This window comes from Mytilus edulis, chromosome 9, assembly GCF_963676685.1.
Source record: "Mytilus edulis chromosome 9, xbMytEdul2.2, whole genome shotgun sequence".
Classification (NCBI taxonomy): domain Eukaryota; kingdom Metazoa; phylum Mollusca; class Bivalvia; order Mytilida; family Mytilidae; genus Mytilus; species Mytilus edulis.
The window spans coordinates 11,992,370-12,018,458 of NC_092352.1; the positions used below are offsets into that span (position 1 = coordinate 11,992,370).

The 26,089-nt window shown below is 31.1% G+C and overlaps 1 protein-coding gene across 6 annotated transcripts; it reads right to left on the bottom strand.

Moving 5' to 3' along the window:
• Nucleotides 1-5,631: 5,631 nt before the first annotated feature.
• On the bottom strand, nucleotides 5,632-24,768 carry LOC139487635 (PH and SEC7 domain-containing protein-like). Of its 6 annotated transcripts, none has more exons than XR_011655847.1 (13): nucleotides 24,702-24,768; nucleotides 21,668-23,084; nucleotides 21,021-21,214; nucleotides 19,089-19,147; nucleotides 17,680-17,813; nucleotides 17,046-17,145; nucleotides 16,285-16,366; nucleotides 15,311-15,539; nucleotides 14,830-14,974; nucleotides 14,206-14,349; nucleotides 12,590-12,753; nucleotides 8,980-11,087; nucleotides 5,632-7,721 (listed from the first exon to the last, which is right to left on the bottom strand). XR_011655847.1 is itself a non-coding variant. In XM_071272560.1 (13 exons), the coding sequence occupies exons 2-12, from the start codon at nucleotides 23,014-23,016 to the stop codon at nucleotides 11,051-11,053; spliced, it is 2,637 nt and encodes an 878-aa protein (XP_071128661.1). In that variant the 5' UTR covers nucleotides 23,017-23,084; nucleotides 24,702-24,768; the 3' UTR covers nucleotides 7,348-7,721; nucleotides 11,044-11,050. The 6 variants fall into 6 exon arrangements, 5 of the variants coding, with proteins under 5 accessions (XP_071128657.1, XP_071128660.1, XP_071128659.1 ...); XM_071272560.1 differs by having other exon boundaries at nucleotides 7,348-7,721; nucleotides 11,044-11,087; XM_071272556.1 differs by lacking the exon at nucleotides 8,980-11,087.
• Between the last annotated feature and the right edge of the window lie 1,321 nt (nucleotides 24,769-26,089).

The following is a 26,089-nucleotide window of genomic DNA, read 5'->3' on the forward strand; positions in this document are numbered from 1 at the left end:
AACAAGGTTAAGTTTTGGTAGTGAAGTCCATATCTCAGATACTATAAGCAATAGGTCAATTATATTCGGTGTATGGAAGGATTGTAAGGTGTACATGTCCAATTGGCAAGTGTCATCTGACCTTGACCTCATTTTCATGGTTCAGTGGTTATAGTTAAGTTTTTATGTTTTTGGTCTGTTTTTCATTTACTGTATGCAAAAGGTCTTCTATATTTGGTGTCTGGAATGATTGTAAGGTGTACATGTCTAGCTGGCAGGTGTCATCAGACCTTGACCTCATTTTCATGGTTCAGTGGTCATAGTTAAGTTTTTGAGTTTTGGTCTTTTTTTCATATACTATATGCAATAGGTCAACTATATGTCAGTCGTGCAGGTGTTATTTCACCTTAACCTCATTTTCACGGTTCATTGCTCAATGTTCAGTTTTTGTGTTTTGATCTGTTTTTCTTAACTTTAAGCAATAGGTCAACTATATTTGTTGTATGGAAAAATTGTTAGCTGTACATGTCCGACTGGCATGGGTCATCTGACAGACCTTTACCTCATTTTCATGGTTCATTAGTCAAGTTTAGTTTCCTTGGTTAATGTTAAGTCTATGTGACAGTTGTAATAAAGCTTTATATCTAGGACTCAACATATCAATGGTTAGTAATGAAAGCGAGACAATTTAGCGTGTGCTCTCGTCATTGTCAATGTTAAGTCTTATGTGTGTAGGTCATTTTTTTTAATTACCTTAAGCAAAAGGTCGGCTACATTAAGTCCTTTATCTTCAAGACTTTCAACATAATCAATGGTTAGTAAGGCAGCTGAGACATTTCAGTGTGTGCACTCTTTGTTTAAACTAGATGTACCCTCTGAATGATGATTGTGGCAATTTAAAGAAACGTAAAAGTTAACAGATGCCAAGTGATGAGAAAAGTTCATTTGGCCATTTTGCCAGGTCAGCTTAAAATGAAGGATTTTACTGCATCTCCAACTTCAAAAGTAGGTCTTAGTGACCACTCCTCTATCAGGCAGACACTGGTTACATAGTAGTGACATTTTGTTAGGCAGCAACCATTTGATTTTCTGGGGCGGGCTATGGTTTTTTTTCCGTTTCCAGTTTTTGGAGAAAAAAATAATTTGTTTTTGATTCTGAGTAAAAAAAATTGTTTGTTTCACCCTCAGCTGCCACTATATGTAATGCTAAAATTGAAAGAAAAAAATTGTTTTTGACTTGTCGCGAAAAAAATAGATTGTTTTTCGCCGCAGGCGAAAAAAAAAGTTTGTACAGAAAAAAAAAACCATAGCCCCACCCAGAAAATCAAATGGTTGCTGCCTTAGCTTTAGAAGGAATGATTTTATATTTGGTCTGCAGCTTCATAATGTTATGTTGTAGTGGTTAAGCTATTTTTATGCCCCATTTATGGGCATTATGTTTTCTGGTCTGTGAGTCCATCTGTTCGTTCGTACATCCGCGTGTCCCGCTTCAGGATAAAGTTTTGGTTAAAGTTTTTGGTCAAGGTAAGTTTTTGATGAAGTTGAAGTCCAATCAACTTTAGACTTACCGGTAGTACACATGTTCCCTATGATATGATATTTCTAATTTTATTGCCAAATTAGAGATTTTCCCCTATTTTCACGGTCTACTGAACATAGAAAATGATAATGCAGATGGGGCATCCGTGTACTGGGGACACATTCCTGTTAAATCTGCTGTGCAACCACTTCCTGTCTGAACTTTGAAATTCAAATTACACTCATTGTACAGGGAACAATACTTTCTTTGGCTTCTGTGAAAGGGAATGATCAGTTAGGCTTCAGTTTGCATGTTGTGTGTAGTATCAAAGATATGGACTTGACTACCTGTACTAAACTTTCACAACCTTGACCAGTTCCATGAAATTTGAAGACCAAAATTAACCCTGTCTGGTTGCTATGTACAAATCTGTAATATTTGCATTAAATATACCAAACCGATGCTTTTAAATTAATGTATACATGCTGTACAATGTTTTTCGGAATTATTTTACTCCATTCGCTAACATATTTCTATGCTAAAACACCACTATATTTTATATTTGTCCCTTTAAGGGTGCAATCAACAGTTTTTTTCTATGACGTCATATTTTGAGGGACCATGTATAAGTGACCCTTAGTGGTGGACTGATTAATAAAGATACTTGTATAAAACTAGATATCACTGGAATCAGAATGTTCTCTAGTTTATAATGGAATAAAAAAACAGTGTACTTTTAATGGTATAAAAAAGTTTTATCCAGAGAAACTGGGAAAAACATTGCCTAATTTAAGCTTAAAAAACCTGAAATCAGGTCATGTGCACACCCCTGAAGACATGATACCTGCACATTTTTCATAATCAAAATTGTATGAACTTCATAGATTTTTACCTGGTCTTTCAAAAAATTCATGCTTCAGGGTACGTTCGCCTGCTCCGAAAAGACCTACAGTGGCTGCAAATAAGTTTTCAACTTTCACTGCCAAAAAAACAGACTGTTTACAGTGTTGTCTCCCCTTAAAACATGTATATTTAATCTAATTTTTTAAATTAGTTTAATCATTCAACCTGCTTTAATTGAAGTTAATTAACATATCTTTACAACCAAATACAAAAAACATGATACTTTTTCACCAATTATGTTGATAAAAAGGGACTTCCCTCCATGTCTATTTTTAGTTGGGGAATAACCCCTAGTTTTTTATACGAAACTGTTTATAGCACCCTGGACACATGAAATAAACTTCTAAATCAACATAAGACATTAATTAGCACACAAGGTATAAAGCATCAAGGTCTAACTTCTGAAATATAAAGCTTCGAGCAGATTGTTAAAGGGGCACTAGCTGTTAAATTTATGTTTTGATTTTAATCAAATTTTCATATTTGATTAATATAACAATGTAAAACATTTATCCAAACTATTAAAAGTCTAAAATAAGCAATTAACAGGACACAGGCATGAAAATATGTAGCTTTGTTTCGTGTGTATTTAAGTATAGACACTATCTAATTAACTATCGAGTTGACTTCTAGTCATCAGATGACCATATAAGCAATGTAAACATAAATATAGATATAAATAGATTAAGCAAACTCATGCTCTTGGATTTTTCTAGGTCTATTCAATTTTATATTATAGATGAAAAATAAATGTTTATCATCGTTTTTACCTGTACAAAAATGATTTTTTTGAGGATCGAATCAGTCAATCAAATGATTTACCTTTGTTTCACTTTCAATGTTGACATTCTTTTCCTTTAAATAACTGTACACATACAATTCACGTGATATCAATCTCAAGATAAATTGGTTAAATTGAAGTTCACATGAATACAGATTCAATGAGGTCGAATTATTCACTTGCAAGTGAATAATTCATAATCAATTTTTTTTTTTTTTTTTTTAGCTTATTTTGACAAAATGGAACCATACTGGCTGCTAAAAGCAAATTATTATTTCATTATTGACATTTCTTTAATGATTGAGCCAAAAAAATAATATATTAGATGTTTTATACATCTCGTAGCTAGTGCCCCTGTAATGCAGCCAAATTATTATCACTATGTGTTACATCATTCGACTTTTGTCACCGGACTCAAAGTTCCTATAAGGACATGTGTGTAATATTGGTGGACAGTTGAGTGAAGATCCAGTCAACAGTTTGTTTTACATTTCTTGCTATAGCCGCTTAAATTATTTGCAGATTTCCTTTATAATTTTCCCCCAAATTCACCTAAATAATATATATATATATTAAAGGCATTGTTTATAATGAGACATTGCCAGCTGGTTGAGAAATGAGAAAGTAGCACGGGGAAATGAGATGTTAAGCATAAAGGGAGACAAAAAGTTGTAAGTGTATAACAACAAGAGTCAAAGGTTACCCCTTAAATCGTTTTCTGAATTGTGCTTTCTTCTTACAAACACATTTTGTATTGTTTGTGCATTCCATGTATATATATTTTTTTTGCATAAGGCTTCTTTGATTTTTGGGAAAACTTCTCTCATAATATAATCAAAAGAAAAACACAAAACTGGTATTAATTTAATGACACACAAAATAAAACTAGCACATAATCTAAGTGTTTGACGAAGCATAAACAAAATAGTACTGTAACATACCAAAACAGCATTTAAGATAAAACAGATATATTGCATTAAAACACTTTGCAGTACAGTTAAAGTGACAGATTTGGATACAGCATACCCTGATCCCATTACATTATGATGAGCATTATCAGAAAAGTTCATAGAAATTGGATCATTGAAAAAAAATCCAGTGATGGATAAATCCTATCTATTGAATCTTTCCTAATTGGGCTTATATGTTGGTAAGTATAATGAAATACAATGTATGAATAAATATGGTTCTGTGCTCAACCTCAACAAAAGCAAATAAATGTAAAATATACCCATTCACTCATTAATTATCCTTCACATAAAATATTTGAAAACACAATTAAAAAAATATTTCATGATGGAAAGTGGTATATTTTACTTAATTATACATAAACAAATGGCACAATTTTAAGGAATTTAAAATCAAGAAAACAGAATGAAAATTTACAAAAAAATTCACAGTAGATGTTTCAAAGTTAATAATTAACAAAGTATTAATAATTTGCTCATAATGGAATAACCAAGGATTTGTATAGTAAGAAGGATTGGAATCTAACTATACAAATCCTTGGAATAACTGACCTAGAAATGTATATTTTGAGAAATTTTAAGTCACATAAGATAGATAAAAGTATAGCAATACATGTTTAAGTTTTAAAAGTAATGTCTTATATATACTACAGAAGATAATACCTAAAATGTTATAAAAAAAGTATAATGAATTTTGAGAAAATGGTGAATATACCTCCCAAAATGAAAATGTTTCTGTTTTTCGTGTGTATAAAAGTAACCTGCATGAAAACTGACATACTGCACAAATCACAAAAATATGACCTTTCATGAAAATTAATGTCAGTATATAAAGTAGAAACCTTTTTATTCTGAATAATACAGAAACAAACATTGACATAATACTAGTTGTCTTGGTGACCATGCTTCTTATATATTAAAACTCTAAAGTAAAAAAATAATTTACCACTCGTATTGATTTTCTCATTTGAGAATTTAAAATTAAGCTAATCACACAATTTGTTCTAAGAAAGTAGAATTAGAATCTTGTCAAAGTTTGTTGTTACCTGGCTTTCAATTATTTCTATAAAAGATTCTCTTTTTTTAAAGCTCATTATAAAATCTATTTGTTTCCTAACATGTCATGATTTTAAGAAATTAGTTAAAAAAATCGTTGTCCCTATATTTGCTAACTTTTGTCAACATCCTTTCTCTCTATCCAATTTCTTGCTACCTCCTTCTATGATGTATAAAACATGCTACAGCCTATAAAGAGGAAAATCTACCATTATATTGATAATTCTGTTTTCCGAATTTATGAAAATGTCAAAGAGCTACCACTTTAATACTTCAAATAAAACAAATCATTTTACATTAAAACCATTGCTTGAATATCAAGATTTAAAATGGAATGTCTCCAAACGATTTAAGAACTGCTACAAATGGATTAGTACTTTTTGCAATCTCTAGAAGTAATAAACAATTCAATTTATAGTGGAAACAAAAGAATATCCTACTGCCCATTTCATTATATAGTTAAGAAGTTCGTTTTTAATTTTTAACTAAAAATTTAAAACCAGTCATATGGTGACCAGAATGGTGAATGGCTAACAAAATAATTGAGACAAAAGCTTTTTTAATAAATTCCCATCAGCAGAGAGTAACTTTTTACATGTTCTGGCCATGTGGGTCACAAATGCATGATGTTATTAGCCCAAATCATTTATCCACCATTGAATAGCTAGAACCTTTATGGAAAACAATTAATTTGTCCTCTAGCAAAAACTTTTTGACTTTCAAAAACCATAGGAAATGGTTAGGAAGTATTAAGAAATTAATAGTCTTAAGGCCATATTAATTTCAAATCCTTTGATTCTGCTAGTGTCTACAGTGACCAAATGGTAATGATGTCTCTGTTATACAAGTTAATAGAAAAACATAAGTGTTATATTTGTATTGAAACATGAAAAATAATAATCGCTAAATTGTGCACTTGACTTACTGGTTATATAATATATGAGTAGAAACAATGAAAATAAAAGGTTCTACTTGATATGAAATTATATGGAAATTATGTACAAACAGTTAGTATTGCTTATCCTCTTTAGTTCTTTGTCAACACGATAGGATTTTGGCCATCTTTTTTTACATAAAATACAATTTATTTACAAGAATATAAATAAAATCACAATCGTAGAATATTGCACAATGAATACAAAAACAATAGGACAAGACAAGCTGCATTAACATAAAATATTTTTGATTAAAAGTAAACTGACAGGGAAAGGAAGGTTTAGTTATGGATTGATTACAATTATAAGGATTTGTATCGATATGGGATTTCCTTGGCATCATATTTCAGATCTAACATATAGAAGGAAACTTCAGTCCAATAACAAGGTCTGCATTGAGTAATCTCTGGTCCCTTTTAATTATCAATAATCCATCAAATTATTTCAATTTAGTTTTTATCATTTCTCAGAAATCAGATCGACATTTGATCATTTCATTGTACGGATAACATATTGCGTACAACTAACACCAACAAATATTTCCCTTGAGGTTAAAAAAAAAAGTTCCAAACTGGTAAAATACATCATTGTTCAAGATATAAAGTTGAAAAAAAATTAGTTGTATGACCGAGCCATTATGAATCATTTTAAAATTGAATGATAGTTTATATATTAAACTCAATCAATTCTGGTACAAATGTTTGATTTAATATTTCATAAATATTGATATTTTGCTAAGAGAACATTTTTTTTAAAATTCAATTAACAGTTTTCTAACTGTAATTCATACCTATAATAAAAAAAATATGAATTATTATTCAAATATTGTTTCAAAGTACAGTCAAGAAGTTTAAAAAAATACAGAAAAATATTCATATATGGAAACTTCTAAGTTACATTTGAATTCACAATTTACAACCTTGTTTATAACTTTTTCAACTTATCAAAATGAACTGAGATTCAATTATCAAACTATTTCCTCTCTGTGGAAAAGAAATTGATATTGAACTTGAAAATTGAGCTTCGTAAATTTACCGGTAGTCTCTCTTATATTGGACCCATACCCCTCAAAACAAACACAACATTCCAGTGACAAATCAGCTATACTATAGTGCATTCAAAGTCTATGCCCTTATAGATACACTACTAATACTTGTGATAAAGCTATTCTTAAAATATTTTGTATGGAATGAAAAATATTCAAAATGTAAGCACAAAGTTTAATAAATATAAAAAGAAAACACTGTATGGGAACTAAAACCACTTTCTTTTTTCTGGGATCAAGATATTAAAATTTCGAATTTCAACAATTTGATTGTTATATGGCACAGCACCTGAGTAAAAAAACATGTTAACAATAATTTTCAGCCATTTAAATAGAAACAATTTGCTACAATTTTCTCAAACTATGCAAGATATTATGTCAGATAGCCATAAATTCCCAGAATTCCATATTTTCTCTGAAATGTTGGATACCAGACAACACAAAAAACATCACCAGACGACACGTTTACAAATAAGTAACAGCATTTTCCTGACTGATATAATCATCAAAGTTCCGTGGCGTAGTTGATTCGACTCTGTGGAAGAAACAGAGAAAAGTTAAAATTTGTATTGGTTTATTATCTTTTTGTTGAAGATGAATTTTAAAATATACAATACTAATATTTCTTTCTCCATTTTTTGGCCTCAACTATGTGGAAATCATTATTATAATATTTATGTTAATATATTAATAGTAGCAATAAAATCTTAAATTCTGAACACAATGTTTACAATAACAATGTATTACAATGCATTGCTTGACCTATTTTGAACTTATGCATAAAGGACAACATTTAGCATAAATGCTCCTTTACTAAAGATTTGTTTAATTTGATCTGTTTTCAACATCTAATGCTTATTTGCTTCTTTAGCTTGAACAAGTGTTATTTTGATGTTATAATCTTTGTTTTAGGTTTAATGAAGAATGGTTTAAAAATTGAAAATTGTTTTTAAGTCCTTACATTGATTGAGTGATTCTATAGGTTATTTATCATGCATCAAGCATAATCAAATTTTATTTGGTATCTAAAACATGCATATGTCTATTTCAATGAAAAACTTCTAAAACATGCAGAAATATTAGATAAAAAGATTAAAATATAATGTAATGCTTAAAAGAGGGACGGAAGATACCAGAGGAACAGTCGCCAGATACCAGAGGGACAGTCGCCAGATACCAGAGGGACAGTCATGTTGAAAAGACATGTTTAAAAGAAGTAAACAAAATTTATGTTTCATGACCATTGGTCAAGCGAAATGTTTAGGTATAAATGTTATTAATATTCCTTTCTATTTAAAGTTTCTGAGACACATATCATTAGACAGTCATTTCAATTCTTTTTCTCTCAATTTTTTTTAATATAATCCATAAAAAAAAATTCTGAGAAAAGGGCAATGTATGCCATCTCACCAAAGATAGATTTAGGAGAGACGGTAATATCCCAGTCCATAGCAACCATGCAATAGTTTAGTAACAAAATGGTGGAAATTTTTTTTAACTACAAAAGATTGTTAAGATGAAGATAATCATGCAAAAAGGGGGAAAATCCATTCACTCAAATGAAACAAAAGATAACTACGAAAATAATACTAAAGTGGTGCCCCATCATTCTAATATTGTTGATACACAAAACTAGGCTTGGATTTCAGCAACAAAAATGGTTTCAAAAATAAAAAAAAAAATCAACGTATAATTTCTGAATCCTCTCTGAACTTGTCTGTTTTTAGAAATCCAAGTTGGAAGGCTATTGGAAATGAACAGACTTTATGTAAGAAGTTATACTTATTACTTACCATAAAACAACCAATTGGGTGCAATTTGAATAACAAGAACAAAATGTTAAATAGGCATACTATACTTTTGATTTAAATTTAGAACAATTTGCCTTATTTTTGGTAAACTTCTAAGAGTATGCAGTTTGATCATTTTATAAAGAAATAATAATATTGTTTATTTATATGTTATCATAAAAGTTATTTAGTAACGTAAATCAAAAAGTTATTCGGCCTGAGAGATTGACAAATCGTCATCTCTTAAACAGATATCTTCTTTCATAATATCATAATTTATTGACAAATTGTTTTCCCAGATCTTAATACTGAATAGATGAGGAGTTATTATAAGGAGAGGGTATGGTTTAGTGCCAACTTTGCCATAAAATCAAATTATTTCAAAATTAAAACACTAACAAGAAGAACAAAATTTGTAAATGTACTAAAATAAAACATCGCCTTTTTTATAACAATTTTCATTTCATGGATAATACCTCTGTGACTTAATCATGGTGAGACAAAAACTGAGATGCAAAACAAAATATGAGACAAATAATCAGCCGACCCTTTTCACATAAAAATGAGCACATACATGTATATTTACATCAAAATTGACCATATCAGAACCTGTGGAATTTATCGATCTTATAACAAACTGAAAATAGTTATTTATTTCCACATTATAAACCCATCAGCATTTTGATGAATGTTAATAAAAAAATTCATCAAGAATCCACAAGTATCTGATTGGCAAATTAAAGAAGCTATAATAACATAGCTTCTGAGTATGATTCATGACCTCCTATTCTCAAGCAGTACAACCTAATGAAACTAACACTAAATTAACCTAAAACTAAAGTTTACATATATTATTTTTTTATTGATTTAACATATAAAATCTGAATGAATTTGTGACCCTCAGTTCAATTTAGATATGGTAAAAACAGCTCTTTGCTTTTGTTTTACATCTATCAACATTTTATTTGTTAGTACTGGAAAGTTCCCAAAATTAATGTCTGTCCAACATATCTCATTTATTGATTTATTAATATAATAATCAATATTAACCCTGCTTCCATGTGTATATGAATTTCAATAGTTATTAGTTGTTTTAAAATAGTTTATTTCATAGTTAGAAAGATCTGACTAGTTGCACTGAGCACATGAATAAAACATTCTCGAGACATATTTACTTAGGAATATCAGGATCCTTCCACCATTTTAAACATAATACCATATAATGTTAAAAATAGGATTCAAAGCATGAGACAAATAGTTAAAAAAATCATATTTATATAACAATGGTATATCGCCAAAAAAATCCATATAGCACAGTTAACTAGAAAATGTTTGGCCAATACGTAATAAAAAGCACTAATGTTAAAGCAGCTTATACATACATAAGTCATCATCAAAGCAGAAACATAAAAGTCTGAAATCTTTGAGATTCCTTCCAATTGAAAAATATATACTAAATTAAAAAAAAGTTGACTAGTAAAAAATAAAATGTCTAAATTAATATGGCACCCTGCTGCAATTCAACCTTAATAGAAAGAAAAAAATCATATAAATAACCCCTGACAAAACCAGATCATTTGTAATTACTAAGCCCCAATATACTGTATATTGGCACACATGTAATGTTAAAAAATGAACAAAAACATTTTAAACACTTAAATATGCTGTTTGATAATTGATACAAGAAACATCTTTACAAACAATGAGAACAATATTGGTACTTTTGGCCCCTAATTCATTTTTATAGTTCACATTTTTTTCTTTTCAAACATTTTTTTTCTACATGTGATTGTGATTGTTGATCTGGCAATTCAACTAAAAAATAAAACCTTGTAAGCAATAAAATTGGAAACAAAAATTCAATTAAATCTCCTATGGTGCAAAGTTTAGGAAAGGGGTGAATAAAAGTTATTGGACACTCTTCAAATGTTCAAATTACAATGCATTAGGTTCCCATCACAGACTAGCATTCCATCATTTCATGCCAGAATACACCTGTCATATAAATCCCAAGCAGACACACAAACACACAGTTTTACTGTGTATCATTCTAAAAATATATCATACCAAGTATTTACACTAGTGTACCAATCACTGTTAGGTTTTCTGTTCTAATAAATAAATAATAATAAACAATTATTTTACTTTCTGTAGAGTCACCCCCTTAGGATTTTTCCCTTAAAGGTCTGACTTAAATAGAAGTTGCTTAAATTATAAACACATCATTACACATGCTAAAATGTAATATATCTACACCTAGAACAACATCAGAAAATTTTATATAAAATTTAAAAAATTTGCTCTGTGAACCTAATAAAAAGGAGGGAAAATTTTGTGGTGTATAAAGTTTCATAAAAATATATATTTAATGTTTGAAATTGTGAGCAGGATTGTCTTAGACAGTTTAAAAGTTACTTCAGGATTCCTCCCATGACGGTAACTGCAGAATCATATTTTATGTTGGATACATAGTTTGATGCTAAAATGATAATTTGAACTGGAGGCCCCAAGGAGCTAAGCTGGCTCTATGCCCTATAATAAATATGTTTTATTAAATCTTTATAATGTAAATTCATACACTCAATTGGGATGTCACACATTCAGAAAGATTTTTAAATCAGAAACCTTTACAGTGCTTAGAAGTTGTAAGCTTAACTTAATCTAAATTGGCCTTAAATTGTTTAAAGGAGATCTTTGAATGTACTATTCAACAACATCCTATGCAAATCTATACTCTAAGAGAGCAGAATTCTTAAAAACAGGCAGATTGTCAAACCAACATCTAGTTAAAACAGAACACAATCCAACAATTTTTGATTTTTTTTCAAAAATTTCTCCATTACAGCAAGTACATTGGATGAACAGGAGGGCTTATTAAAAACATTATTCTGAAAATTGTCCAATATTGGGTTCAGCAGTTGCCTATAACTGATGATAATTTAACAATAATTATAATTAGTATGTTATCCTCTAGATCTATTTACTATTATTTGTAACTGTGGTGCTAATTCCAGGTTAACAAGGTCATCAACCTTGAAATTGAAAGAAGACCAATGGGCTAATTCAGGTAAACTTTTGTTTTGTGTTTTAAGAAGAAAAGTTCTTTGAAAATAGTTACCAACAAACAGTGGACACTTACATTAGGGAGCAAAGCATAAGCAATAGCTTACTTGGTTTTAAGCAAGGTTAAAATTAATTGTTTATACCGTAATAATTATTTTTTTCAAGAAATTTGATCTAATACTGTAGTTTTCTGTATGTGTATGTATGAATCATTATTCATGGTACATGTATAACATGTATTTATAATTTTACTATCAACTTGAATGTAAAAATTAAAGAACTAAGAAATTGCAGCAAAGATATCCACCTCTGTAGTAGTACAACTATAGTACTACTATGTTTTAGTCAACAAGACTTCCTGGCTAAAGCAAAGAGACATTATAGATGAATGTTAGTAGCCTTCTCTCCCATGCTCCCTTCTCCATGCATGTCACTGTCGTGATAACTATTTCAGCACCAATGTTACAAATACTGTTACCACAGTAACCTTATTTATATAATTTGGAAGTCTGAGTGTTCATTATTATAAATAGCCTCACGGTAACTGTACCTATCTGAGAGACTGCGTTGAACAGGATGTTGACGTGCTGGTCGCCCAACCGTGACAGATTCATCATCCTCTCCTATCACAGTCTCCACTAATGAAGGCTCTAGTTCTGGATATGCAGACAAGCGTGACTGTATTAGGTATACATAGGTTTTATATCTTTTTAACTGAAACAAAAATTGATATGTCAGTTATATAAACAAGATTTGTCAAAATATCGACCTTTTTCAATTATTCAATATAAGCATCCTTTCAACAGTAGCAACATTCCAGCAGCACCTGCATACGGGGTATATATCTCCCAATTGATACGATATTCCCGTGCCTGCATTTCCTATCATGATTTTCTTGATAGAGAGTTGCTGCTCACAAGGAAGCTATTAAACCAAGAGTTCAAAATGGTTAAGTTGAAATCATCCCTTCGTAAATTTTACGGACGCCATCACGAGTTGGTTGACCTTTATGGTTTCACAAATGATATCAGATATGTTCCTTATGTAGTAACTACAATCCCCTTCCCTTTCATGAATGTGACCTACCAAATTAGACTACTGTAAAAGCAGAAATTTTCGTGGGGGATTTAATTTCGTTTATTTCGTGGATAAGATTATCCACAAAATTTAAACCCCAACGAAAATTTAACTGTAGATTTACATTATTTTATGATCTGACAAAATCTTATTGATATTATATAATAGGTGAACATACATGCATACAATGAAATAAATAGGTTCATTGATTAGACATCGATATTCAAAGATTTTCTTTGAGTCAGATGATAATCCTAATTCTTTGTTTTTACAGTAATTAATAATGATCAAGAACTGTCAATCAATGTCATTTAACAGACTGATGCGTCTGTAATGCCCTCAAGTCGCAATACATTTATCACACAATCATTGTCCTTTGATAAAACATCAAAGGTGTGTAAAAGCCAATTAGCGTGTGCAGGTAACAACACTTCATTAGTGCTTACTGTTACTACGAAATGCAATTATTGATTTTCCCAACAGCGAAAGTTCAGATCAATATCATTGAGTATTGTCAATTATAAAGTGACATTAACATAATTGTTTTCTAAACTTAAAAGCCACGAAAATTTATCCCCAGGAACTTACTTTTGGATACAAAACCATGAAATTTTAACCCACCGAAAATTAATGTTTATACAGTATTTACCGGATTTGTTATAATATAAGAAACACAACGGGTGCCACATGAACAGCAGGATCTGCTTACCCTTCCGGAGCACCTGAGATCACCCCTAGTTTTTGGTGGGGTTCGTGTTGCTTATTCTTTACTTTTCTATGTTGTGTCATGTGTTCTATTGTTTGTCTGATTGTCTTCTTTCATTTTAAGCCAGGCGTTGTCAGTTTATTTTCGATTTATGAGTTCGACTGTCCCTCTGGTATCTTTCGTCCCTCTTTTTCAAATAATAATCTTTTTTCTGAATATAAGAGATTTCTAGTAACTATTACAAATGCCTTATTACGCAACTTATATTTCTTTTTGAAAAGTCCACCTCAAGCTCTATATCAAATGAAAAATGACATATTCCTGAAATTTGAAAATATAATGTATCTATAATAAATGCTCAATATGCATAAACTATATTTTACCTCATATTCTAAAAAACTTTCTTTTTCCATATAATCTGCAATAATTCTGGCCTTAGCACTTTTATCTGGAGGATACTGCCTATGATCCTTTAGTTCTTGCTCTAGTTCTTCTGTTTTCACTGTATGTTTGGCAAGCTGCTCTCGCTACATATATAAATTATTATTCATATTTTAACTTCATTACACTTACACTCTCAGTATACTTCAAATTTCCTACACCAATGAGAACTAGTCAATTTGTAATTTTTTTTAATGTGAAAAATACTTCTTTTTTTTACCTAGTAAGACCAATGTTTTTTGGGGTAAACTTGTGCTTCTAAGTTAATGAGAAAACAAAGAAGGACGCCTCTGGGTGCGAGAATTTCTCGTTGCATTGAAGACCTGTTGGTGACCTTCTGCTGTTGTCTGCTCTATGGTCGGGTTGTTGTCTCTTTGACACATTCCCCATTTCCATTCTCAATTTTAAGCATAGACAGTCTTATATTTTCTTTTTGTTTAAAACAAAACAAATAAACACGAAACTAGAAATAAATGTTTTTTTTAATATTAGCATTGATTTTTCAGATTACAACAACACTGTACAAATTTCATTTTCTTCATCTTCTTGTGAATATGTTATCTTACCAAGTTAAATCTTGTGTAAGTAGCAGGCAGTAATGGCCGTTGAAATTTTCTCTGTGAGCCAACACCACCAGATAAGGCAGGGGCAGATAATGTAGCTGATACAAAGTTAATAGTGTCAATCCAGTCCTGGAGTTCTTTACTGTCACTATAATGTATAAATACAAATTCTATTACAATTTACCACTAATCACGATTTTTAATGGAGAAAATCATATATTACAAAGGGGTAGATTCCACTGTATTTCAGTCTGTAACTAAGGGATGTCACCATTTTCAATTGACAATGTTTGTAGAGTTTCGATTCATGAGTGGTATAGTTTGTATATCCCTTTGGTATCTTTTGCTTCTCTTCTACAGCAATGAAATTCCTTATATTTTCTAAATACAGACTCACTTTTAATATCTTTTAATGATGTAAAAAAATAAGCTTTACAATATGCTTTAACTGTGCTGTACTATAATCTTTAAATGATGAACTAACCTGGTTTGGAATAAGAATATTGCCCAGTCAGCTGTCTGTAATCGAAATACATGTTGTTTTTTGGTATAATCAGCAGCTCTCACTGCAAGGCTATGGTGGACACGTATGGCATTCTGGGTACCTTCAGGTAGCTGTCCCTTTTTCATCATATGTTGGTCTTTATAAAGGTATAAAACCATGTCTTGTAAACTGGCATAAAACATCTTCCACCCTCTCTTCCCCAAAGGAGCTGCAATATAAAAATAAAAGTATTGTGAATCCTAAACCGAATGTTCATTAATAAAATTCTTCATAACTCTGAGGTAGCTGTGCACTATTCTTCTACATTTACTATCCTTTTATTATTATTTTTTCTTTTTTTATTCCTTATTACCCAATTGCAAAGTTTTAAAGTTCCTGACGCAAGACTGAAGAGTAGATACTCATATTCTGTTGTTGTTCATGGAAGCTATTGGAACATCATATAAATATAACTGATTCCATTTAAATACTTTTCTATTAAAACATGTAACACTAAAAGAGTACCAAAATTCAAAGTTACTGGAGGCAGGTAAAAGCTGCCAGCTGTCAACAGAAATGCGTTCATGAAAATCCAACATAATACAAAACATATTAATAGCAAAACATAAATATTTCTAGAAATTTTAGCATTTGAACAATATAAAAGTTTCAATGTTACTGAAGTTTGACTGAGTAGTGGGCCTCACAAACTGAACTGAATTGAAATGTATGAATGATAATGAATCATGATAAAAAAAACTATCAATGACAAGTTGGAAGTATTTTTCCTATAATTGATTATCATAAACTTGTCATTAGGTGATGCTTATGTCATTGATTGAAAATTAACACCTGTTTTGCATCACAACAAATCTTCATTATGTTCAACAAAAACTATCCCATCAAATTATAATATATTTCTTTTTCAATTTGTACTATAGCCATGATAGCCCACTCAAGAGTTTGGTACTTACTTTTCTTTTTATCCGGTTCTTTACAACATTTTCTCATGACATATCCATGTTTAAATTCTGTAGCACGGTTTGGATCTGGTACCTGTTTAAAGTATTTAAAATGAAATGGAGGATAAAACAGGTAGGTTTGAAAAAATATGTATCACTTAAAACAATCAAGATTAAGTACTCTTCTAACATTAACTTTTCATTAGTTAAAGTCATAGCTATATTAATATAATTTTTAAAGTAACATGGAAGAGCAAAACTTGAAACATGTGAAAAGAGGATTAGGTCAAATGATCACTATCAGATAGAGATGTCGCCTTACTATGATTTTACAGATATAATACAGTTGAATTATTCATTGGTATCTTAAAAACTGTCAAAGTTAACATTGCTAAGTGAAAATCACATTACAAGGTTTTTATCGAATGTTTTATATAACTATAGTTAACCAAACTGTCACTGAGTAATGGACCAAAGGCAAGAAACTTATGTTGATCATTGAAATACAAAACAGAGATCAATGTCATAGTATTCACAACAGACAAACAGAAATAGTGTACAACAATTCTCCAGATTAAATTACCTGATAGTACCTGAGAAACTGTTCTAAACATAAATGAACTTTACAGTGAAAATTTGATCATGAAATTATGACTTTAATAAATTTGATTAAGATAGGTACTGGTATATTCACTGCATCAAATTTAAGATAACAGCCGAACAACATTTATATTTGAAAATTTCTACCACCGTGGGGTATCTGATATACTTACATCTAAATATGGATTATGTCCTATGGCACTTTGTGGCATTGTAGCTGACACTGGGGCCATCTTTTCTTCCACATGATTTGTCTCTTCCTCAGGGTTGTCTCTGTCAACAAAAACATATTGAAATGGAAAAAAATATTATAAAATAGACCTATTTTTATAAAAAAAAAAAATCATGTTTCAAGAATGTTTGAATGTTTCATTTCTCAATTTACTGTATGATGTATTGGAATGAGAAGATATTGTTCCAAAAAACATAGAATAATAATAATTTGTGAAAGACAGTTTTATGAATTGAATATGTAAGTCTACTTGCCATTTTTAAATCTGTGTACCATTATCACTGAATATATTTGGTTAACTATGATATTCATCTTGAAATGCCAATTTATAAAAGCACTTTTTTATGATGGGGTGTGTGTGCCAGAAACAGAGTTATCATACTTCAATGATAATAAATGTTAACTTGTTATTAATGGCTTTGTATAAAATAATGTCTTATGTTACAAAATACTCCATGTGAGCCCATTCAATGGAAATAAACATGCTCTTCTATTTTTCATCTTAACAATAACTGGAACCTAAAGATAACTGCAGACACTTTGGTTTAAAATAAGTAAAATTTATTCAAACTTACAAAGCCCACTCAAATGGTTCATGCTTTATATTTTGGTATAGAGTCTTAAGTAATTCTTTAGGGAAATTTTCCCCATCGTTTAATTCTGCTAGATTGTCAATAAATTCTGAACATGTCATCCTTTTTCCTATATTCTGTAAAAAATAAATCAAAAAATAATATTAAACATAAACCTGTTCCAAAGTTTGTTAATTAAATGTAATAAGTATTTTCATACAATGGCCATACCATTTATAAATATACGGTAAATAAAAACACCTTCAATACATTATTACTGAAATTTTGGTTTGGATAAGTCATGAAAAGGGAACTACAGTTTCAAGGATTATATGATAATCAGGCTATTCAACAAGACAATGTTACTTATTTCTTAAACAATATGAACATAATGCCCTTGGATGAAGTTTAAGGTGTTATGGTAGATTAATGCACGAGGGAAAACATTATCATTGGTCTTTAGTCGCAGATGATAATTTTTCACTGAGGATGTTAATCACCCTAACACCTTCATCCAGTATGTATAGATTATAACATGCCTTTTTCCATATTGGCCCTGGTATCATCCCGAGACTCCCATATCGGCATCGAGGCTTTAGCCGAGGGCCGATATGGGTCGAGGGATGATACCCGGGCCAATATGGAAAAGACATGTTATAATCTTTTTATCACATATTTAAGTTCTGCAGAAAAGAGAAAAAAGTTCAATTATAACAATTTAATGATACATAAAAGGTAAAATCTTAAACAATTTATTAAAAACGTGTCGTTCAGGATGCAATGACGTCACGTCATTAGGTACAGGGCACAATATGGATATCTCTTTTTTGCCCCGGGCAATTTTGAGGTTATTGCATATGCAAAACCTAAGGTATTCATAACAAATATGTGATAAGTATTTTTACTATACATGATGCCTTTTGACTCAAGTGTGCACTATATTATTAGAAGGACAATTGTAAAAAATAAATCCAAATTAAGATAGTTTACTATAATAACTGTAATTACTTTATTTTGCGAGTAACATTTTACTTCAGTGTTCCATATACATATAACATCACATCCTTGGTTACTTTTTTATGCTTTCTTATATATTATATTCATATATATACTTACCACTGTCATTTTTGTTGTCTAGGATTTTTCAATCACATCAACAGAAGACAGAGAATCAGTAAACCTTGGCCGTAGCAGTTGTTCATTGTTCCAAATTTGCAGACCTTGAGCTCAGGCCGGTGTTAATTTTAAACATTAACACTCGTTGCTAATATTATCACATGTTGCTATGGGTGGGCGGGGTTAATAATACATGTAGGTCAGTCAAAATTAACAAATTGCAGTATGTCCATGATGTCCAATGAAATGAATGAATGATATAAAAAATTTGCATAAAGTGTAATAAATATACTTACTGAGCCATGTAGATCTGTGTTCAGTAACATTATTGCACATGTTAAAGTATGACAGGAATCTGTAGAAATAGAAATAAAAAGAATCATTAATTTATTGTTTTCTAATAAAATGTGTGAGAATCCAAGAAAGATGATTTTTTCTAATTAGAAAAGCAAAAATGACAAAGTCCATGTCCTGATATGAGAAACCCCCAAAAATCGCTCAAATTAAAAATAAAATGGCAAGTGCACAACTTCATGCCTATAAGTATATTTGGTGGAACTCTATTTTTAAGGAGTTGCAGATACACAAAGTATATGACACAGACAAAGATGATGCCAGACAACAGAAGTGATCCCTTTGTTTCACATCAGCAATGCATGTTGGGCAACTCCAATAGTATCTTTACCAGGTAGCACATGATACAACAACAAACCTTATGATTTAATACTTACTAATATGAATATTGTTTTTATTTATTATTTTTAGGCCTAAACCGCTAAATGTACATAATTATTAAGAACATTCTTCCTTGTAATGTCTATAAAGATTGTTAATATTCAACTTTTAAGTCTTATGTATGATTGATTAATTCATGGTGTTTTAAAACCACTTTTGGGCTATTTGGTGGCGGCCAGTTTTGATTGGTAGAAGTAGCCAGAGTGCCTGGAGATCCTTTAATAGGAAAACTGAAAATTCTTGTCATTTAAGATTGGCGTTGAGCTCACAACCTAGGTGTTGACTGGCTAGTGATAACAGTAGTAGAACTACTTAGACCACTTGGCCACCAAGTCCCCTGTCTTATTGTATGAATGTCTACTGTGCATCTTTATGGTCTAAATGTATGTCTGCATCTTTAAACAGAATGTGAGTTATTTATAATAATACTTTCAGAATAATAATGGGATATCAATATAGATGTAGTGCAAGTAATATGATTATCGGATTGTCGTACATGAAGTTATGTCCTTCAAGGAAGTTATGCAGAAGTCAATGTTTTGTTATTCAAATCACTTGATTAATTTGGTTAACAGAGATTTATTGTATTCTTCAACATTGTTGAAAGTATAAAGTATGGTCATGATGTGTTATATCATTTTTTTTACAATAATTAACTCTGTAAATATTTTAACATTGTATCCTGTTTAAATAGAATACTTTGTGTCTAATGTGTCATGTTTAGTTTGATTTTTTTTTTAAATAAAGTTTATATTTGTGTCTTATTGTATCTTATTACTGTAGTAAGATACAATAAGATAACTTAAACTTAATGCGGGATTTCGTCATAATGAAAGTTCCTCAATTGTTCAATTTTCATCCATGGAGATCCCTGTTACATCATGTAACATGCATTAAAATTAAACAATCATTGTTCTCCCAACCAAAATTAAAAGAACATCCTGGTAAACAGGAAACTTTGAGATTACATCTTGTTTCTAGAAATGAGCATCATAGACATAACACAATGATATATAGCACTGAATTACTATGATTTTAAAACTTTTTTGGGGAAAAACTGAAGTAATGTTTGTTAGCTTGTTGTTGTCTAACACAACTTTCAGTACCATTGACTTTATAATGGCTGCCAGCTTCTATTGGAAAAGGAAGCTGGAATGCCTGGCCACAGAACTATGACAGGAAAATGAGCATGCCTTGTCAAATAAGATCAGAGTTCAACACCTTGCCATGGGCAGGGGCAAAACTTACAATTTGCGAATTGATCACTGGATATAAAAAAAACTTGTATCACAGAGGTCTAAAAATATAACCATAAAAAATATTACTATTAAATTTATTAACTTTTGATTTGATAATAAATTAGTTTTCACAATGAGGGTTTTTTGGGTTTTTTTTTTTAAATAAGTTGAGCATTAAGTCATGAAAGGACTTCTAGTATGTTTCAATGTAAGGTCAAATATATAAAGTACCAGGTGTACTATTAATTCACTCACCTTCTGAATTATAAATTCCTGTATTACATTCACAATATCGTCTGGAGAAATGTGCCAGCACTCTTTCTCGTTCCTGAGTTTCTCCAGATAAACAAAACTGCTGTAAAAATTCTCTTAAAGCATAGTCTAATGTACGATCCTCAAAAGAAAAAAGTTTTAAATACTCTTCTGCAACCAAAGTGCTAAAGTCATTTCTGAAAAAGAAGTAAGTATAAACATACACATATTTAAGTTGAACCATTCGAAAATTTATCATTTACTGAAAATACTGACATGACTGAGAAATAATTAATTTGTTTGTGCTACGTGTGTACAATGTATATACATTATGATACTTGTGATATTTTGACTCGTCTATAAAAATTACACTGGATGAAATTAAACACATACATGTATAAAGTATTTGCCCATACTTACATAATTTCCAATGGGGTGCAATTTCAAAGTGGTATACATATATCACTTGGTATACATTTTTTACATGTAGCAATTTCTTTGTCAAGTGTCTATATACATGTATGCAAAATTTTTATATATGAATGAGGTGTGTCTGTTTCAAAGCAATCTGAATGCCTGTACAAGAAATTTGAATGTTGAGATCCCCCCTCTTGGAATACAATATTATCAAACATTAAAGGTGTTCTTACTTTTTACTCAGATGTCTGGAGACATCAGATTTTCTGAAGCCATCCAACTGATACAACCTTTTGGCCAGTCTTTGTGCTGATGGTCTATCAACACTTGTAGAAGGTGGTTGATATTCCAATAAGTTAGGATCCCGTGAAGGATCAAATGAGTCTCTATCAGACCGATTAGATGATATACTACTATCAGGGGATTGATTAGATATATCATGTGGAGAACCATTATAATGTTCACATGGCCACTGTGAATTATTATATTCATTCAAATCGTCTGTTTTTAAGGCAAAATCATCATTCTGTACTCCTCTACCTTTTTTCATATCAATACTAATAAATCCAGGAATAAATGCTTTGTCACTACTGCGATGTTCTGGTGAGTTATGCAGACTCCTGGATACTTGATCATCTATTATTGTTTCTATTGGTTGTGAGCCACGTTGAGGTATCTGATCTAAGGAATAAGCCATATTATCATCAATGTCAATATCTACTATAGCAAATTCCCCATCAGATTTTAGTTCTTGACTTTTGCTTGGTCTAACATACTGCTGATGAGCAGACTTGTCCAACACAATTTTTTCAGCACTTTTGCTAGTCACTATTTTTGATTTTTCTGATTTCTCAACTTTTACATGTTTTGGTGAACTATCACCATCTGAATTTTCATTATCAATGAATTTCATATTATCATTCAAATTTTCCTGACCTTTTACATCTTCTTCATGAGGTGAAATTAATCCTGAATCACCTTCATTGAGTATAACAGTTTGTTCAGAAATATCCGACTTCATGTCTGATGAAACCGATGATATAGTACTGCTAGCTGCAGATGACTGTGATTGACTCATTACATCACAACCAGTATTTGACAATGAAGGAGCACTTTTTGTTTCACCGTTTTTACTAGAACTTTGCAGTTCAAGGGTACTGGAAGCAGACAACTGTCCCTGATCTTCGAAACCTGATTCTGCTGACCTCTGAAATTTTTTATCTAACTTTGGAGAATCCTCTATTAAATCATTAGTGTAGTGAGATGGGGCATCCATATCAGCAGCAACACATGAATCCGAACTGTCAGAAGCATTTCTACTTGATGCATCTCGTCTTGTTTTTGGTGATGCAGTAGTTCTAATGATCATATCCCCTGTCATAAGGAATGTCTCAAATCCTTTATCTTTCTTCCCGTTTTCCTCCTTAGAGGTGTTCCCATTTTCTACTTCAAAATTAGATTCTAGGTTTCCATTGACATTTTGATCGGAGATGTTTAATTCCAAGGATCCATTTTGCACAACATTTGTGGATTTAACAGGGACAGGGATACGGGACAGACCATGGGGAGACCGGTCAACCATGGCAGGAACAGCATAGGTCCTGTCTAACCTTTATCTACATACAACATGGTATCTATCCTTACACTAGCCTACAATATAGAACACAATAATAAATCAGTCACTGTTTGAAACGTAATTTATTTACATACAGCATGGTATCTACATTGTATCTTATACTGGCCTATAGAGTAGAATACAGCAATAAAGCAGTGTAAATTTTATACATTTATTTGTCTATATGTTCTTGTTCAAGGAATTTCCGTCTTTCCTTACACATTTAAAAATCAGTTCAACTATGCTTACAACAAATTAAAACAGAGACATGTAAGAGTAAAAACTTAAGTTGTTTTGAGAAATACACTTCTGAATGTTCCCAGAAAACTTCATCATGCACATGGGCTTTTCCTTATGACTTTATGTGACCAAGTGCAAGTCCTAAACATAGTTGGCTCATCGTCATAATACAAGGAACTATTGTTAGAAAGTTTTGATATTCGTGGGAGATTTCTAATTAATATGTTTCCTGTTTCATGTATATAGATATAAGAAGATATATATGGTATCATGAGTGACAAACTGACAATGAGACATCTCTCTTTCCAAGTCATAATTTGAAAAGGTAAAACATTATATATGTCAAAGTAAGGTCTTCAACACAGTGCCTTGGCTCACACCCAACAGCAAGCTATGAAGGGCCCAAAAAACAGACTAGTGTAAAACCATTCAAATGGGAAAACCAAATACCTTGAATTATTTCAAAATAAATCAGGAAACAGTACATACAAAATTTAATGTGTTGTTTCATATGTCCATAGATATAGGAAGATGTGGTGTGAGTGCCAATGAGACAACTCTCCATACAAATAACAATTTAAAAAGTAAACCATTATAGGTTAAAGTACGGCCTTCAACACGGAGCCTTGGCTCACACCGAACAACAAGCTATAAAGGGCCCCAAAATTACTAGTGTAAATATCTGTTTGTACATTGAATGTTTACAGTTTAATATGATGTTATATCAATGTGTCCTGAAATTGAATATACAATGTAGTACATTCTAGATTAGTTAGCATATAATTTTCCAAATAATATTCACAAGATGCACCCAACACCCATTTAAGATTATATGATTACTACCCTGAGTTTTTGTAATTTGGTTCATGTACACAGAAATAAACCTACAAATATGCATTTTCAGTCGAATTTCTGGTGCTCAAATAATTGAAACTGTCTATTTTTGGACAATTTTACAGGAAAAACAACTGGTGAGATTCCACTTTTTGCAAGAAAATAAAATTAACCCTCCAACATGTCATAATTTTTCGTTTTTCAGACTGGCAAAGAGGAAGCAAAATATAGAAGTAATTAATAAATGCTTGTAAATATGACATATTACACAAATATGTGGGCTTTAGTAAATGTAATAATAACAGCAGATATTATATTATTTCTTAAATTATGTCTCTTATAAATGAGGTAGTAACTAATCAAGTGGTCATCTTCTTCAATGGGCATATCCCTATATCAGAAGAATGCTGTGATTAATTTGTTGACAAAGGCATTGTTTAGAAGGTGGATTTTAGATGAGATGAGGTGACTTCATTCGATTAATTTGTTGTTAGTAAAAAAAATCTTCTTACAGACACATAAATACTGTATAAATCAATTGGTTTAAGCAGGATTTAGGATAAATTACACAATATTACCAACAGGAAAATAAGCCACTTCACCTATTTCCTCCCAGGAGCGAGTAATAAAAGAAACGGTGTTCGGATTACCGGATTACCGGAAGTGAAAATCTAGATGCATTCGAAATTTTTACTTGGGTGTTACCATCCAAGCCTCGGTTACCACCAACTCCATTAATATAGGATCTTATATCGATGATAAACTTTCTTTTCCGTAGTAACAAAGAACTTCTTTCATAAAGAATGTATTGTCATACGTGAAAAGGACAACATGTATAATGAACTTTCTGTAGAGAGACTTTAATCAAAAGTTTAGAGGGAGCCCACTGAATGCCTGAGAGTTGGTCCAGATCCAGTCATGCTATAGATAGTGATTCCCTTTATAATCAACCATTGTTTCCCCAAAAAATGGGGGACTGGCCTTTCCCCCTTCTCCCGCCCGCTAACTCCGCCTCTGTAATTCTCAGTATTGATTTTGTGTTTGTATCGTTCAACAGTTGATAAGATTATGGTTCAGAACATTGTGTTTTAGTTTTGATAAATGAGATCATACATTAATAATAAATCAACCTTTAATTGTCTGAAATAATATCTTCTTCTATCTTAATTTTTACGTATCTTGTATTAATTTATGATTTCTCTTCATTATATCTTTTCTCGAGGATGGCTCTTTGACCGTAATTGCATTCAAGAATAGACCATTCCTATATGATGTACTAATGTTTTCACCTTTTTTTTTGCGGTATACCATCTTTTCCGCAAGTTTATTGTTTATTATTTGGTATTAAGGGACTTATCATTATTTACCTGGGAGGGGGGGCTGGTCATTTTGAAATCAAAAGTATATAAAATTTTCTTGACCCCCCCTCCATAAAATTTATCTGTTTTTACTTGTTCCCTTCTGTAAAAAAAAATTAAAAAATGTTCCCCCCCCTCTATTAAACATGCCAAAATTTTAACATGCAAAACACTTATCATGTTTTTTCACAGAAATATTGCAATCATGAAATATTTTGAGTGAATTGAGTCCAAAACCATATTTGAAGGAAAATTGCCTTGACATAGGACTCTTTCGTGAATATTAATGGGTAGAGCAAGCCAGTGCTTTGGGGAGCTATTTTTTTCTAATTTCCTTTATTTGGCTATTAAAGAAACATGTTGAGACAGTAACTGCACATTATTTACTAAGAAGGATCTATTAAAAAAAGAGGGACGAAAGATACCAAAGGGACAATCAAACTCATAAATCGAAGATAAACTGACAACGCCATGGCTAAAAATAAAAAAATTGTAAGGGTTCCGCGGAACCCATGCAGTGTCTCGCCTACTCTTTCTGTTAATCCCAGGCTTTACAAAAATGAGGAAACAAATCAATAAAATATTCCTGTTGATACTATTTTTTGATC

Coding starts and splice junctions, on each gene's coding strand:
- LOC139487635 (XM_071272556.1), bottom strand. CDS start 23,016: ATGGTTGACCGGTCTCCCCATGGTCTGTCCCGTATCCCTGTCCCTGTT. Junction 19,148..21,020: donor AGGAATTTATAATTCAGAAG/GTGAGTGAATTA, acceptor CTATTTCTACAG/ATTCCTGTCATACTTTAACA. Junction 17,814..19,088: donor ACACAGATCTACATGGCTCA/GTAAGTATATTT, acceptor TATTTTTTACAG/AATATAGGAAAAAGGATGAC.